Source organism: Clupea harengus, chromosome 12 (genome assembly GCF_900700415.2).
Source record: "Clupea harengus chromosome 12, Ch_v2.0.2, whole genome shotgun sequence".
In the NCBI taxonomy this organism is placed as follows: Eukaryota; Metazoa; Chordata; class Actinopteri; order Clupeiformes; family Clupeidae; genus Clupea; species Clupea harengus.
In genome coordinates this window covers 4,755,738-4,771,753 of record NC_045163.1, presented here as the reverse complement: position 1 = coordinate 4,771,753, position 16,016 = coordinate 4,755,738, and the positions used below count along the sequence as shown (strand labels likewise).

Genomic DNA, 16,016 nt, shown 5'->3' with positions numbered 1-16,016 from the left:
AAGTGTTGTTTTTATAATGTGGAAACATGGGCCCCATGTTGTCCACGCGAATGATGATGCATGGGCACAATAGCCTAACCTGGGTGGGACTTTCATGTAATCTTGCTTACATGCTTCTTGTCATCTGACTTTCAGACTGTAGAAATCTGAAGTATCCCCATGAGTTTGGTCTTTATCACGAGCTTAAACGAGAGAGAATGATTGGGGTCATCAGGTGAGGGGGCTGCATAGGGCGCTTACCTCACAGAATGAGCTGCCTGCCTGCTTTATCTAGGCCACTTCTCCGTTCTGAGGTGACCTGTTCTTTCAGTTGATGTGATATTACACTCACACTGCATTCCCTACTCCTCTTTTCTGACACACACAGGAAGATTAATTTACACCACACAGGTTTCATACATACACAATCAACTCACTAACCCCCCCCCCCCCACACACACACACACACTCTATGCAATGCCCCCCCCCCCCCCCCACGCTCACACACACACAAATGTCTTTGTGTGTGTTTTCATAGACTCTCAGACATTTTGCTCAGAATACTCAAGAGGGTAGTTCTGCCACGACCACATAATGGTTTGATTTCTCCCGCTCGCAGTCCTGTGAAAGCCTGAGGTTTATGTATTGAAATGCCATCATCTACCAAAAGTCTGTCAATGGCAGCCGTGGCACATTGCCAGCTGTTTCAGTGTATTTCACCATCTTTCCGCGAAATGTATCAGTAACTGGACAATTTAAATGGAAATGAGGATTGCCTGGGGCACTGAGGCTATATGTGTGTTCCATTTTCACTCGAATTGAGAGTGTTTCAACATACCCTTACTATGAGCGTGTTCCCAGTGAGGATCTAACTATGTGTAGTTACCATTGGTTTGTCACTGGGTGAATGGGCTGTCAGATCCTTGCTGAAGCCGTTGGCATTGTTGGACAAAGTCCTGGATCTTTTATTTGTACGGACAGCGTTGATAAGGCAAACCTGTGAAAGTCCCCTGTCCGTGTGGTTTGCTGTGTTGTGCTGCTACACCTGCTGCAGCCTCCACCCGGCTGGCAGATTCCTCAGCCCTCAATCACCGTGCACAGGTATCGAAATATGCATGTGGGAGTGTAAAATATGGGTGTGTTGGCCCTGTTCCACTCACCTTCGCTGTTAGCTTCTGTGTGTAAGTGGATTCTCTTGAGTGATAATGTTGTGAGCTTGACAGGCTGACCCTTGACCTCAGTGCAAAAGGGGCACAGCTCCCCCCATGTCACTAGAGTGGTGGAGGCTGCTGGATTGCTGCCTCAGCTGCCTTTGAACACAAATGGGGGGGGGGGGGGGGGGGGACTCTGCATCCCCAGCGGTATTGGGGGCTCTGTCACACTTCCTCTATAAGAAAGTAGGAGTGTGACTTTAAACTTACCAACTTTACAATGGTGACAGTTCTTAAAACTGATGTTGGTGGTTCAAGGGTGAAGTTTTCTTTTGGATAGATCTGATTTCGTCAAATTGTAGCCTTTGTGCCACACTTGTAATCTGTCCTACGCATATGTTTTTCTATGGCCTTTGTTTGTTACATAAGACTCACCAAAATGGCAGAAGCAGGTGACCTTTTTCCCCCCCAGTATCTTGTTAATTATCAACCAGACACAAACTAAAAAAAAGATCTGATCTTGTGCAAATGTATGTATGCGTTTACTTTGGACCCTGTATTGAGGGATGCAGTGGTGGTAGAGTTGTGTGGAATGGAGTGTGGATTTCTGCAGAGCGGTGCTTCAGTGAGTGAGCTGAGCTGCTTTGTGGAATGGTAGTGGGGGGGGATGAGTCCCTGCAGAGCAGATTGACCCTCGCTGCTTATTCTCTGGCAGTGACTAATGACAGTCTGGGACAGCGCAGTTTGTCAGCACATTCTGCATATTGTGGACTGAGTAAGCCGGACCCAAACACCACTGCTGCTGCTACTGCCTCTTTAGTGAAAAGGTCTGCTGCGGGCACTTGTGCGACTGTAGTGGCGTGCACTTGGCTTAACTGCAGTCAACCATGAGCGTTTCATAGTTCAGCTAGGAGCCCACTATTGCACCCTTCTGGAAGCCTGTCAATGGACTGTGTGGAGGTAACCATTCTAGCCTTGTTTTGAGTAAGCTCTGTTTTGTAGCCTGCTTTTGGTGTATATTACATGTAAGGCATGTCCCTGCCCACCCTCCATTAGCATGTAGGCTAAACCCATACAAGGCACCAACCAGAAGCATAAGATGCATTGTCCTTCTGAATGTGCTTTAGGTAGGCTTACATTGTTTACATATAAAAGGAAGCTGTTCAGGAATGTTGTGAAACGAGGTACAGGAAAAAAAGACAACCCAAAAACAACTGAAAGCATTTGTGTTGCTCATGAGTGAAATCACCGAGTTTATTCAGTGGCAAACCACATGTTATATTCTTCAATCACACTTAGAGGCTAGAGGAAGTCGGGTACTGTTGAGAAAGTTCCTGCTCTGGGGCGGGCAGTCTCTCTGTACATGTGTGATTAATGGCTGCACATTGTCTGTAATCTAGGCCACTTCACTTGTTGCTATGGAAGCATCAGGGGCAGGCAGGGTTGCAGAGGTTTGGGTTGGGGGTAGTGGTGACTGAATGTCTTCTCAGATTATTTCTTCCCTTTTTCCCCCACCTCATAACATTTCAGCGGCTTGGATGTAGAGGATGTTGACATTTATTTGCCTCCAGTTTTGACATTTTCAAAACATTGTTTTTCACGTTGACAGCTGCAGGACACTGTCTCTACCAGATACCAGGAAAAACAAGTTATTTTGAAAGAAAGCTTAACCTGTAGCCAACATATGAGTTCTGATCTTATTTCTCATTTCTCATGCACGCGATGGAGGAGCGCACCCCCCACCTCCCCCTGTTCCCATGAGAATAGTTCCTACTCGCATGCATTCTCTTTTTCTCAATCTCTCTCAACGCTTGAGAAACTGAGACTTCCTGCCTGTCCATAGCATGAGTTGGTGGGGGCAGGTATCTCCCTACCTCAGAGTCCCTGAATGGCCATCCCTGTGGAGGCTTTCTTTTCCATCCTGTGAGATGGTTTGCTGTGGTTCGTGACTGAGGCTTGGAAGATGTCTGTCTACCAGCTAACATGTCACACAGTGCAGAGGCTGTGAATTCCTCTGCTGTGCCGTCAATCAGTCTCACTCTTGTCAAAAAAACTCTGTCACTTTACACCTTTTTTCCTGCCTTCACCAGTGAGGTGAACTGCATATTGCTGCCAATTACAGTTATAGTGTACAGGAATAGTGCAAGTACCTCTTTCTGAATGGAGGTGCACATGAAGTATTATTATTATTATTATTATTATTTAGTTTTTTTGGTGAAGTCAGGGATTGTGTTTTTGAACACTGTAATGCAGACCCTTTGTAAACCAGTCTCGTCCCCCTGACCTTCTGTGAGTGGTCCTCAGGTGTATTGGGAGGATTTAAGAGAAGTTGTTGGGGGTTGGAGTAGGGTTGGATGGGGAGTGGGGGAGGCAGATGTTGCAAGTGCAGCAGAAGCCCCTTAGGGCACTGTCAGTAATTACCTCTGTCTGAGGCAATGATTGGCACTCAGTCCCCCCAGATAACAGGAGCTGTCTGACACCCACACACACACACACACACACACACACACACACACACACACACACACACCTCTAATGCCTCCAGGCATCTCTTGAAGCATAGGTCAGTGTGGATTCAGAAACCGATGAGTCTTTTACTGAGCCATCATTAAAGCTGTGTCTTCTCTAGTAACCAGGCAGTGGTTGGATTCTCAGCCTTACGTGAGTATTAATTAGATGTGCCTGCCTGAGTGATCCCCACAGGAATCTGTGCTCTGTCAGGCAGTTGCTCAATGAAGGGGAATGTTTGCTGTGGTAATCCTGAAGTTCATATCATGCTGAGGATTAAATCACCAACCCCAGGATTCATTAGACTTGAAGTTAATTGCATTAGTGTCGTTTTGGCTGATCTGATAATTGGCCCTGTCTTCACCTATCTATTTTTGCATTTTCTTTCCCCTGCTTATGGTTCGTCTTCTAACATGATGCCATTCACGGATGGCTTGTTGCCTCATTGTATTGTCTGGAGCTTTTCACTCGGGGACCTTTTTTGAGATGAGCAACTTCTGATCTCAAGGAAGTGGAATGTAAACTGTACAAGGCGAGCACCAAGGTTACTGAACGTAGTTGAGCATAATGTGTACGTTTTAGGTGTAGGAGACATCGTCTTAGGAACTCCAATGTAAAGTTGGGGACTGAATCAACTTCAACTCAAACTTGTGACAACCAAGGTACTCTCTTCAGGGAATGCTCTGATGCTCATGGGGGGAAACATGCGAAACATCACTACGCTGGTCTTCCTGATCATAAGAGTCTGTTTTAACATGTACCATATTTGTTTAGAAAGAAAAACATGGCTTATGCTGCTTTTCTGTGAACCTTTCCTATTTTCATTTTCATTTCTATTTTCATTTTCATCTATTTTCATAATGTTTTTCTCACACTCACAGTTTGCACATGGAAGAGAGGAACCTGCTGCGGCGGCGCGAGTGGGAGCGCAGGAGCCAGGAGGCCCAGCAGCAGCAGGAGCAGTACCAGGAGAACGCACCCCTCTTCGGGGAGCCCTTTAAGGTGAGCGGAGTGGACCTTCCCCCGAGGTCCTCAGTGTCTGGCACCCACTGTGGTTGGCTCACAGCTGCTTCTCCTGGTGATTGGGGGGTGCTGATGAGGCTGTTAGTAGGAACATTAATGGGGTTTTCTGTGGGAACCTTTTAACGGTTCACATTTGTAATCCCCATGAAAGTTTGTGATTTTTTTTTTTGTGTGTGCCACCTGCGGCGTGTAGACAAGCACAGTCCTGCTCTCAAACTCTCAACCTCGGGCATGGGAGGCGGGCATGGGAGGAGGGCATGGGAGGAGGGCATGGGAGGCGGGCATGGGAGGCGGGCATAGGAGGCGGGCATGCCAGCAAGGAGGCTAAAACCCACAGGTGTCTGTCACTAGCACATCTCCTAAGGTGTTGGGGAGTGAGTTTTACTCTGCACTCTACCTGCTGACTACAGCTACATGTAGATTTGCCCTGCTTGTTGGATCTGCTCTTGTAACACAATGGTGAGTCTTGGGGATTGACATTTTTGTATTTGATGAAAATGGAGCCCTCATTTAGTACAAGCCTCATGATGGTCTGGAATCTAAAAGAACTGTACAGTTAAGGGAAACCAATAAATAAAATGTGGGATATAGGTGTTCTATAAGACAAGATTGCATAATCCTAAAGGTATGTTAGGTTGGTTTGCTTTTTCACAAGCTGTGCAAGTGTACAAATAGCCTACATGTACCAGAACAGCTTCCCCTCCGAGCTGAAGGATGCTCTGCAGTAAGATGGAGAGAGAAAGCGAGCGTTTGGTTTGGCTCTGCCTTGTAAATGGGGGGGGGGGGGGGGGGGGGGGGGGGAGGCAGGGATGCAGACGCCTGTTCGTGAGCTGAGCTCTGAGTGGGGATTTAATGAGGCCTCCAGGAGCGGAGCTCCCCCCCCCCCCCCCCCCCCCCTCCTCCCAATGTCAGCTTCAGGGGGGGAGCGAGCAGCGAGGCTCCCAAGGGTCTGTGGCGAGCGGGGCTCTTAAAAAAGAGAACGTGAGCAGCCTGAACTCAGTTCCTCCCATCAGGGCCCATCAGTGGCAACATCCTGCCAGGCTGCCAGAGCAGCTAATTAGACTCGCTAGAGAGAGAGAGAGAGGGAGAGAGAGCCAGCGAGAGAGGAGAGAGAGAGAGAGAGGGGGGTGGGGGTGCACAGAGAGAGAGACGCACAGATACTGGCAGAGCCAGACTCACAGGCACAGAGATTTATGGAGATGTGTGGAGATGCATGCACAGATAGAGATTTGTGAAGGACAGGCAAAGCGATAGATAGACATGGCGAGAATCAAACTACTAGGCGATGGAAGGATAGATGCCCGGCTACTTACAGACTGCTGAAAAGAATGGACGCTTTGGTGTCTGCTGGTGACTTGCAGTATTCGTCTTGAGTTGCCATACGTGTCAGGGCAGGGAGGGCTATTTATGTTCTGTGAGCTCTTGCAAGAAGACCAGTGTCAAAGTTTAGTGCTTAAAAAGGAGGGGTAGATTGAGAAGGAATAAGGTTTTTGGTCATAGTCTTTTGTTTGTTCTATATCCGATATCTCCCGATAGACTCCCGTTTCTTCAAATAAACTCCTCAACACCGTTCAAAATGTAGTTGACAAAAGCAGGTTCAGTTGAGCAGGGAGCCAGGATGTCAACCATCAAAAGAAATGACAGGAAATGCCCTGCTTCTATTGTCAACAGGCTAACTGGCTGGTTGGCAACTCTTTTCTGCTCTCACCCCAAGCCACTTGAAGGCCGTTTGCAAGCCACTCAGAGGCTGTCTTTGTGCCGTTACCTTTTTAGTCTGGTCAAACCCTCACCCATGTCAGCTGGGCCAGTGAAGGGCCTAAGCTCGTCAGCTTGGATGTGGTCCGTAAAGTTAGCTGTCGATGATACAGAGGGATTAAAAACATTCAATGGCGGACCTGCCCATTTAAGTGGCACTACATGTGTCCTGTGGTCTGTTTTGGATGGTGGGGCGCAATGGGGGGATTTAAACCTGCTGTCATTTTAATTATCAACCATTTAACTGAATGGCCACTTAATCTGTATGACAAGCACATTCAGGAAATCTAATTAAGTTAGCCTAAGCTCATATTTGTAGAGGGATTTTACAGCGTTCTCTTTTAAAGCCGCTGAGCAAGGGTTTGCTTCACAGCTTATAGTAGGAAAACAGAGACGATAATAAAGCGGTAAGGAGTAACGCGCAGCCAGCCAAGCGTTATAGCAAGATCAACTCAGGCAGGCTAATCAGACTGCAAAGCAGAGGCTCTTTGAGGAGTTTATTCTTTATAATCACTGGGTGGGTATACACCATCCCGATATTATGTTGTGTACCCACTCGCCAAATTAATACTTTGACAGAATTGAATAGTCTTAGAGCATTTTGTGATACTAATATTTGTTTTAGACTTGGTAAATGTATTCATAGCAACATCCCCATGGTACAGCGACAGTTAAATAAATATAGATATTGTAAAAAAAAAAACAGTTACTGTCAGAGACTCCATTATTGGAAGTTTTACAGTATCTTACCTCTGATCAATCAGAATGTATTTCACAGGATCTTTGAGTAACTACTATTCGAGCATTCCCTACTCTTTACTGTTATAGCGGTTTCAGAGATGTGAACAAATATAACATAAGTAAGCATAGCATCGAGAGTATGGACGGTACTCTGCCAAAGAGGTACTCTGCCTGCCCTTCCTGTGGAGCTGGGAAGGCTGTGGGGAGAAAAGCAGGAGCGGTTTGCGATCGACCTCTCTGTGGGACTTTGTCTTCAGAGATAAGGGTGGCCTGTGATGGGCAAAGCCCCAGGGGGGAGGCGGCTGTCTCCTCGCGCTCCAGCCCTTTTAAAGGTCAGATTCAGTGGCTGTCATAAATGGTGGAGCATGGTTTGGTACAGCTTCTGAATAGGACATGAAGGCCCTAGTATTTCAAAGGAAGTTGGGTAAACTAGAAAAAAGGCCCAGAGGACACTCCGATCCCCTGAAGTTGATGATGCATGTATCAGGGCACTGGACCAGATTTGCCATAATTACAGGATGTAGTTAATAACAAGTGGGGGTTTGTGTTGAAGGAGTTAATAGCTTAACCTATAGGGTTGGGTATAATGAACCTGGAATCAAGAGGAGTCTAAATCAAAATGGCTAAAATTCTCTTAATCCAATGATATTTAACTATTTAATTTATAAAATGGATTGATGCGTTGTTGTTTGAGTCTTTTTTGTGATTTTACTTTTAGACGAACAAAGGAGATGAGCTCTCTAGCCGCATCCAACAAATGCTGGGCTGTTATGAAGACATGAAAGACTTGCACAAGAGCTTTGGCAGCGTGCCCAAAGACCTCTCTGCTTCGGTACCTTTTGGAAGGCCTGGCCTGCCCGCCCACTCCGATACATCCAAGCCCCCATTCCAGAACCCTCCGCCCCCCTACGGAGACAGTCAGGCCGCCCCAGCCAGCCTCAGCGCCTCCCAGCCGTCTAAGAAGCCTCCTGCGCCGGATCACACCTTGCTGTCTTCCGGCCACTACTCGCACCCCTCCGTCGATCATGCCAAGGGGAGCCCAGAACCCCAGGACAGAGAGAGTGAACCGTGGCCTGACATGCGGGACTGTGCCAGCCTCCCCCCTGTCCTCTCTGCCCTCTCCCCCCCGTCCGACCCTCTGTCCCCCTTACATTCCAGCGACCCTAGCGACTCCGAGCAACATGACGCGTACGGTAAGGACAGCCCGGGGCCCCGCCAGCCCCTGCAGGGCCCCTCCGGGCCCTCTACCACAGTAGAGACGTTCCACGCGGAGGCCGAGATGGAGGGCATCCCCCTTGCCAGCGAGACGGCCCCTCTGCCCTCTCAGACCTTCCCCCTCCCCCTGTCCTCCAAGCCCAGCCTCGTCATGCCCCAGAAGCCCACAGCCTACGTCCGGCCCATGGACGGCCAGGACCAGGTAACCAGTGAGTCGCCGGAACTCAAGCCCTCGCCGGACTTTGACAGGCAGTCTTACGAGAGCTTACCCGACCTGAAGAGCAGCTCTAAGCCTGGCCTCCCCCAGCTGAAGGGACCCCCACCCTCCCTAGAGGTAAGAACCTTGGCAATAGGTAATATTCTTTTCTGCCAATTGGTGATATTTATTTCTGCCAGAGTTTTGCTTCGATATGAACACTGTATTGTATTTGAAGCCAATAATGTCCATCCCTCCATTTGATCAGTGTAGGTCTAGAGTGAAATTATCCCTAAAAAAGACCTGTTATCTGGGTTTGGATGTGACTGCTGCTTGTGTGCGTAGCATGCGCTGAGACTGGGCCAGTGTGCTTGGACACAGACTGCAGAATGAGTTTGAACTGGCATGAACTGGACTACTCTTAGGCAGACTTTGAACTCCAGGGCTGGAATTAGTCTGTGAAGAAAGAAGGGGGGGGCAGATTATGTAACATGGGCCTGCTGCAGTTCCAAACACAAAGTTTTTATGGAAAACATTTAGTATATTCCCCTGCATGTCAGCTTGTAATGACTCATTTGCAGATTGAGTTTTCTTTCTAAAAACACGACCATAGTGGTTGATTTTTATGAACTCGGTAACTTTGTTCTTTACTGCGGGAACATTGATAAATGAGATTATTGAGTGACGACGCAGGTAGCTAGAGCACGTACAGCGTTCCCTTTGGCTCTGGTTTGGTTTTGGCATGGGGGGAGTTTCATGCTGGCTCCTGAACTGGTGAACTTGAAAGACCTTACAAATGCAAAGGGCACACCCAGACAGCCATTATAGTATTTGCATACTCCAGTCTCATTCACTGCATCTGTAAATATTTAGTTGTGCTTGACTAGGACCTTCTTTTCTCCTTTGTAGCATTTAAATACTATACACTCACAAACACACCTCACCGCAAGGGAGAGAACATTAACATCCCCCGCCCACCCCACCCCACCCCAACCACATACTGGGATATCGCTTCTTGTGATCACACCTTGCGTCAGTGAACGTAAAGGCTCTTTATTCTAATTAGATGGACTACTTGAGAAGGTGTTGGAAGGTGTTAATTGTGTTTCTTGAGCTGGTTCCCCAGCTGGCCCAGTGATCTCATTCCCTAGCTTGGTGCAGTAGCCACTGAGCCCTCAGGCTAGCCCTAGCAGCTGGGCCCAGGCCACGTTCCAGTGGGAAGAATGTGTGTGGTGGGCTCTGACCTTCAGCTCGGTGCACATCGCTGGGGTGAAAAGCTAACCCCGCCATTGTTCCGCCATGCACGGCTATCCCTGCCCTCCTCCACTGCCTGCCCCGGGGGCAGATATGCCTGCTGCACCTGGGCGCGCTCTCCATTGTTGGCAGGCCGGGCACAAGCGTGTGTGTGTGTGTGTGTGTGTGTGTGTGTGTGTGTGTGTGTGTGTGTGTGTGTGTGTGTGTGTGTGTGTGTGTGTGTGCACTGCATGTGCTGAATAGGCAAGCTGTTTTGCCTGTTTAGTGGCCCCACTAATCCAGGCCTGCATGGCTGCGCCATGACTCATCCTCCCCACACTTCCACAACCATTCCCCTGGTGCATCAACCACACCCTCCATAAATAAACTCCCTCCCTTACCCCCACCCCCACCCAAGGAGCCCCTTCTTAGCCTGCCCCCACCAAATGACGAACCTTAAAATGAACACCTGAAATCATCTTCTCTCATCCAAAAGTATCTCCCGCACACCACCCCCGCTGCAGCACGCAGAAAACCCCTTATGCTTTATGAAGGTGGTGCTTAGAGAAGTACAATTGTATGTAAGCACAAATGAAGTACACAGTAGAATGAAGAGATTCTTCCCCATTGATAGATAGATAGATAGATAGATAGATAAATACTTTATTAATCCTGTGGGGAAATTCTGGTATCTTAACATTTTGTTAAATCAGTGCTTTAACAATAAATACATAACTAATGTGAAACAGCCTGTCCTGATGTGAAAAGGTGAAAGCGCACACCAATAGTGCACTCTTCTCTAGGGTTGGGTACCGAGAACCGGTACCAATATGGAACCGGTTCCAATACAACCGGTACCTACCCGGACCGAAATGCAACGCAGATTTCGGTGCTTCATTTCGGTGCTTGAGCCAATTGAAAACGGTTGCTAGGCAGATTCCGCGGGGCACATGTAAAACTGCCCCAGCTCCCAATGTAAACTTTGTCCTGTGTCACTCACGCTCATTGGTGTTTTCATAGCAACAGTCTTATGACGGTGAAGAGCAGGCAGCATTTCACAGAGCAAGCACAAACAGAACTAGCCATCAACCTTTTAACAGAGAAAATACCGAAAGGTAAACGGTCAAAAGTGTGGCTGTATTTCGCACAAAAATATTCAAACATCGCGACGTGCAGCAAATGCAACAAAACAATTGCGTGAAAAGAGGGGAGAGAAGGCAAGAGTCAACGGCAGATCAGCAACTGAAGACTGAAAAATATGATGACAGCTACACTTAGCCTACGGTAGTCTCTTAAAGGGGCAGTACACATTTTCTCGTACTCAGTGTGGTCAAGTAACAAGATTAACTATAAACAAGATAGAAAAGATAGGTATAAACAAATCATAAAATAATGAAATTTCATGAAATAAATGCAAACAAAATAATATATTTTTGACTCCAAAGGCAAATATGCTCATTGTTTTGCAAAAGAAGTTTGAAGCTGTTTTTTGTATTTATTTATATTTATTTATTTAAGTATACTATAAACTGTTGTTTACAGTTAATATAATGTTCATAGTTTGAAGTTAAAAAGTTTGAAGCTGTAGTTTGAAGCCAAGTGTTTTGTATGTATTTATATTTATAATATACTTTAAACAGTTAATATATTGTTCAATTTGAAGAAAAATGTATTGAACAAAAGAATTGCTGAAATATTGAAGCTGTAGTGTGTGTACAGAGTGCGTGTGTGTGTTTTGTATTTATTTAAGTATAGTCTAAACTTTTGTTAACAGTTCATATATTATTTAAGTTTTAAGTTAAAAAGTGTTTTGTATTTATTTATATATAATCTACTTTAAACAGTTCATATATTTGGCAATAAAGCCTTTCTTAAATGTCGTCTTAAATTTTTTTTTTTTTATAAAAGTATCGGTTCCGGCACCGTTTAGGCACCGGTATCGTTTTAAAAGTATCGGTTATGTACCGGTATCGGATAAAAACCAAACGATACCCATCCCTACTCTTCTCCCAGTTTTCCTGGCAAGGCATAGCTGTTTATTTCCTGTTTATAGTCCATGTTCGCAGTTTATGTTCTCTTCTGACTGTGAGGTAATATGAGGTTATCTGTGTTTAGCATGTTTGATTAAAAACACCTTTTCCTGATGCCTGTGCATAATATGTGTGTTTTTAAGCACTTGAAGTACTTTTTAGTGCTGGTCATATTGCTTGCCTGTAAAAATAGAAGCTCTATTCCATAGAGACTGTCCTAAAAATGGTGTCTTATTCCATGACTGAAGCTCCCAGATTGTACTTCTCCCAGTGAAAGCCAATCAATCTGGGTTAAAGGAATGTAAAGATTTCTCAATCCTGTTATGTTTACGTCTCAAGTGTCATGTCACTGATCCGTGTACCTCTAAAAGAACATGATGGTGACTGTAAACAAACAGGGGAAACATTGTTAAAGCTATGTTTCAAGCTTTTCAGGAACATCAACATTTTTTTCAGTTTTTTTGCCCCACAAAAATTCCAATTTTTTTCTCCTGTGACATTTATGACTGAAGTATATTACAAAGCCACTTCAGCCATCTGGTGACTTTTTTAAGCTCAGAAGTTGTAAAGGTCAGGTCAAAAGAGCCTTAGTAGATTTGATGTCAGATTTCTCTTCATGTTTTTTGAAGCCTTATTTCACAACCATAGTATACTCATCCATACTATACCATACTATATTGGGTGTACTGTACTGTATATAGTACAGTATAGTGTTACTGAATATAGGCTAATTAGTTGGCCTATAAATGTGATTATTTGTAAATAATGAGTTGTTAAACTGTTGATCAAAAAAGCATGCAATAACCGAAATCACTTGGTTATTCATATCCTCGTACAATTATTTTGACTTTATTAATGATGCCACAAACATAAACCATATTGTGCTTAATACTTCAGCAAGATAAAGGACCCTATAACATCTCATACATATTCACTCAGTCGGCCTACGTGTTTTTATTCAAAACCTCGTAAAAGGCTAATAGATCATTATTAACCATATGGTGGAGTTGAAGACATGGCCTAACCAGAGTTGTGGTGCAGATTGTAGAGTGGAGTATATTGGGTGGAAAAGGGTCAGCAGGTACAAGGTTTTCTCTGAGCAGTGTCCTCCATATGGAAGCAAAACAGCAGGAGGCATAGCTGTGGAATTTCACAAGTGCTCTCTAATACGTCTCTGCCCTGTTAGCAATTTTGATTTGCTGTGGCCATCGTTGAGAAAGAAGTGAACCCTGTGGTGTCTGAGGGTCAGCCCTCACACTGCAGCCCTGTGTGTGTGTGTGTGTGTGTGTGTGTGTGTGTGTGTGTGTGTGTGTGTGTGTGTGTGTGTGTGTGTGGCGGTATACGCCTACTCAGGAGTAAGGCAGAAGCCTGGCACAGAGTCTGTTCATGCTCAGCTGTGAAGGAGACGGAAATCTCTTCAGCATTGGTGGGGTCCACCCTGAGCTAGGTGAAGCCACCGACGACCGCGGGGTCACTTGCACACACTGCCTGCACGCTCTGGAACAGTTGAGGCGCTTTGAGGTTGTAAAGGGCTGGGTTGAGGTATGCTCTAAGTTGTGCTTTAAAAAACACCAGACTTCCATGTGTGGTTTGGGTTGTGCTAGTAGTCAAAGCAAATGAACGAGGAAGCCTTGGAATGCAGTTGAGCAATAGTAACAGTGTCACAGTGGAAGGGTGTGTGTGTAGGTGTGTGTGTGGTCGTGGGGAGAGTAGAATAATGACTGATCCTGGGCTCGTCCCAGCATGCACACAGCAGTGTGTGCTCCTTGTTGGCTTCTCATCACCCAACACAACCTAAAGTGGGGCCGAGTTATCTTTGAATGATTTTCCTGTGAAATAACTAGCTCTTCATCTGTATTGTTGACTTGTGTTTTTAGCAGTTTCTTTTAGTAGTTTCCCCATTTCTTAGGAATGGCATTTTCAGTAAACCAGCGTCTCTCCCTGCTGTGTACTGCAGCCTAGCCAATCAGGCCTGTAACCCAGGCTATCCCCAGGGGCCAGCCAGCCTGTTAAGAGCGCTGGCTAGCTAACACAGCTGAGAGCTGGCAGCTCCCGTGGCATTGCCCACTTGGCTAAACATCCTGGCTGGGCAGGGCAGGGCAGGACTCAGCCTCCTGCATGAACCCTGGGCATGTTGGCACTGCTGGAGTTTAGTGTAGGGAGAGGGGGGGGGACGTGTGCTGAAGAGTCAGGTGAAATGGGCTTATCGTGTCTCGAGTGAGTGAGTGAGTGAAAGGGAGGGAGGGAGGGAGGGAGGGAGTGAGCAAGCGCATGAGGCGTGGAACTGGGAGTTCTGCCAGATGCCAGTACTACAAACCCTGGAGAGTGAGCATGTGCTGCATATTTACTGTTGCAGCAGCTCGGGCAGGCTTAGTCCTAGCCAGCTTTTGAACCTCTCCTCTGTGTCATGCAGGCACTGACGGAATGTGCTCCGTTTCAGTCTCTTGTCCATCGCCGCAGGAGTGCATGGGCAGGAATGCAGGTTGTAGGGTTAACGGCGTTAGTGTTTTTGCTCTAGTTCTTGTGACATCCGTTGAAGTAGATGCAGTTTGAGGACCGAGTTTAATGCCGCGGTGCGATTGGCCGGGGTCTTAATACATTTAACATGTTTTTCTTCGTCTCGCTCATGGCTCGAGGCTTCTTGGAGATTTGGCTGGGCTTTGGTGGAGGCAGGCAGCAGGCTGTTGCTGCGGTGTGATTTGTTGTTTAGGTGCTCTCAGGCAGCGGAGGACCCCCCTGTGAGGCCTCAGAGTTATGCTTGTTCCAGGCACGCTTTGACCTTAGCTGGCTTGCGCATACACACACACACACACACACACACACACAGGCACAGGCACAGGCACACACGCGCACGCGCACACACACACACACACACACACACACACACACACACAGGCAGCGCGCTTAGTACAATGAATGCGCTTTGTCATCACCTTACGCAACTGCTGTAAGGGCAGCCTAAAGCACCTCCCCTTATCTCAAACAAGATGGGGCCACAGAGAAACAGCCAGCAGCAGGCAGCTTCAGAGTCCACCGTAGTGCAGAGGAAAGTGCTGGCACACAGACAGTCCCATGTCCAGGGACACAGCAACTACCCTGTTTACCAGAGGAATCATAGCCATGAGCTTCATTATGCAAATAACAGAGTGCTAATCAGGCTCATCAGAGTCAAACCTGCCACTGGTAGCATACCCCAGTTCCCTCAGGCTGGTGTGTGTGTGTGTGTGTGTGTGTGTGTGTGTGTGTGTGTGTGTGTGTGTGTGTGTGTGTGTGTGTGTGTGTGTGTGTGTGTGTGTGTGTGTGTGTGTGTGTGTGTGTGTGTGTGTGTGTGTGTGTGTGTGTGTGTGTGTGTGTGTGTGTGTGTGTCAGTCAAATAGAGCCAGTGAGGGAGCTAATGTTGGAGAAGCAGTTCTGCTTTTTCTGTGTTGGTGTTGTTTTGAGGGGGCGGGGTTAAGGGAAGGGACTGTTGAGGCTTGTGATTGGCTTAGGTCTCACCCAACCCCTGTCAAGCACACACACAAGGCCTCACAAGTTAAGCCCATCAGGCAGGAGTTAAAGGGATTGATCAGCCCAGCTGTGTTATCTAGGCGTAGATAGCATCATGAATCCCTACACGTTGTTGAAAGATTAATCTGTTCTTTTAAAGCCCTAGCTGAACAACTCTCCTGTTTCATTGTGTTCGTGCTTAATCCCTTTTGTCTTAATTATGGAGATTTAATGATACCCCCCCCCTACCCCTCCCAGTGTTGGGTAAAATGACCTCATTTCTACAACATCTGCGTGATTAAGTCATTTTGTGGGAGGTTGAATTTTCCGCCCACCCTCTCCAATAGACACGGCTCTTTGCTCTCTCTCTCTCCCCAGTCGGACTACACTGCCACTTCATTAAGTGGAACGTGCCGTCCTGTGGGCGCGACAGAGCGTGGGCCGCTCCTTGTCGTCTGGCACCTGGTCCGGTCCCACTCGCTCCTCGCGGTGTTAAAAACCAGGAGCGGCTAGGTGCGCTAACACGAGCAGCGCTGTAGTCAATAAGGCTTTAATAAGACTCATAAAGTCACTGTAGGCTTGTGGAGGAGAGGCATCTGCCTGGTCTTAAAGTGCAGTTCGCTCGCGGGCATACGAGCGCACACATACTTGCAGACGCAAGCACTCGGATATTCATGAGCACCTTCCTGTGTTATCCCA

General features: G+C 46.9%; 1 protein-coding gene across 1 annotated transcript in view; it reads left to right on the top strand.

Moving 5' to 3' along the window:
- Positions 1 to 16,016, top strand: part of aff1 (AF4/FMR2 family, member 1) — a 34,743-nt gene that overhangs the window by 4,712 nt on the left and 14,015 nt on the right. Inside the window, exons 2-3 of the mRNA XM_031577332.2 lie at positions 4,520 to 4,640; positions 7,876 to 8,706. Coding sequence (XP_031433192.1) covers positions 4,520 to 4,640; positions 7,876 to 8,706 — 952 coding nt within the window. The remainder of the gene's footprint in view (positions 1 to 4,519; positions 4,641 to 7,875; positions 8,707 to 16,016) is intronic.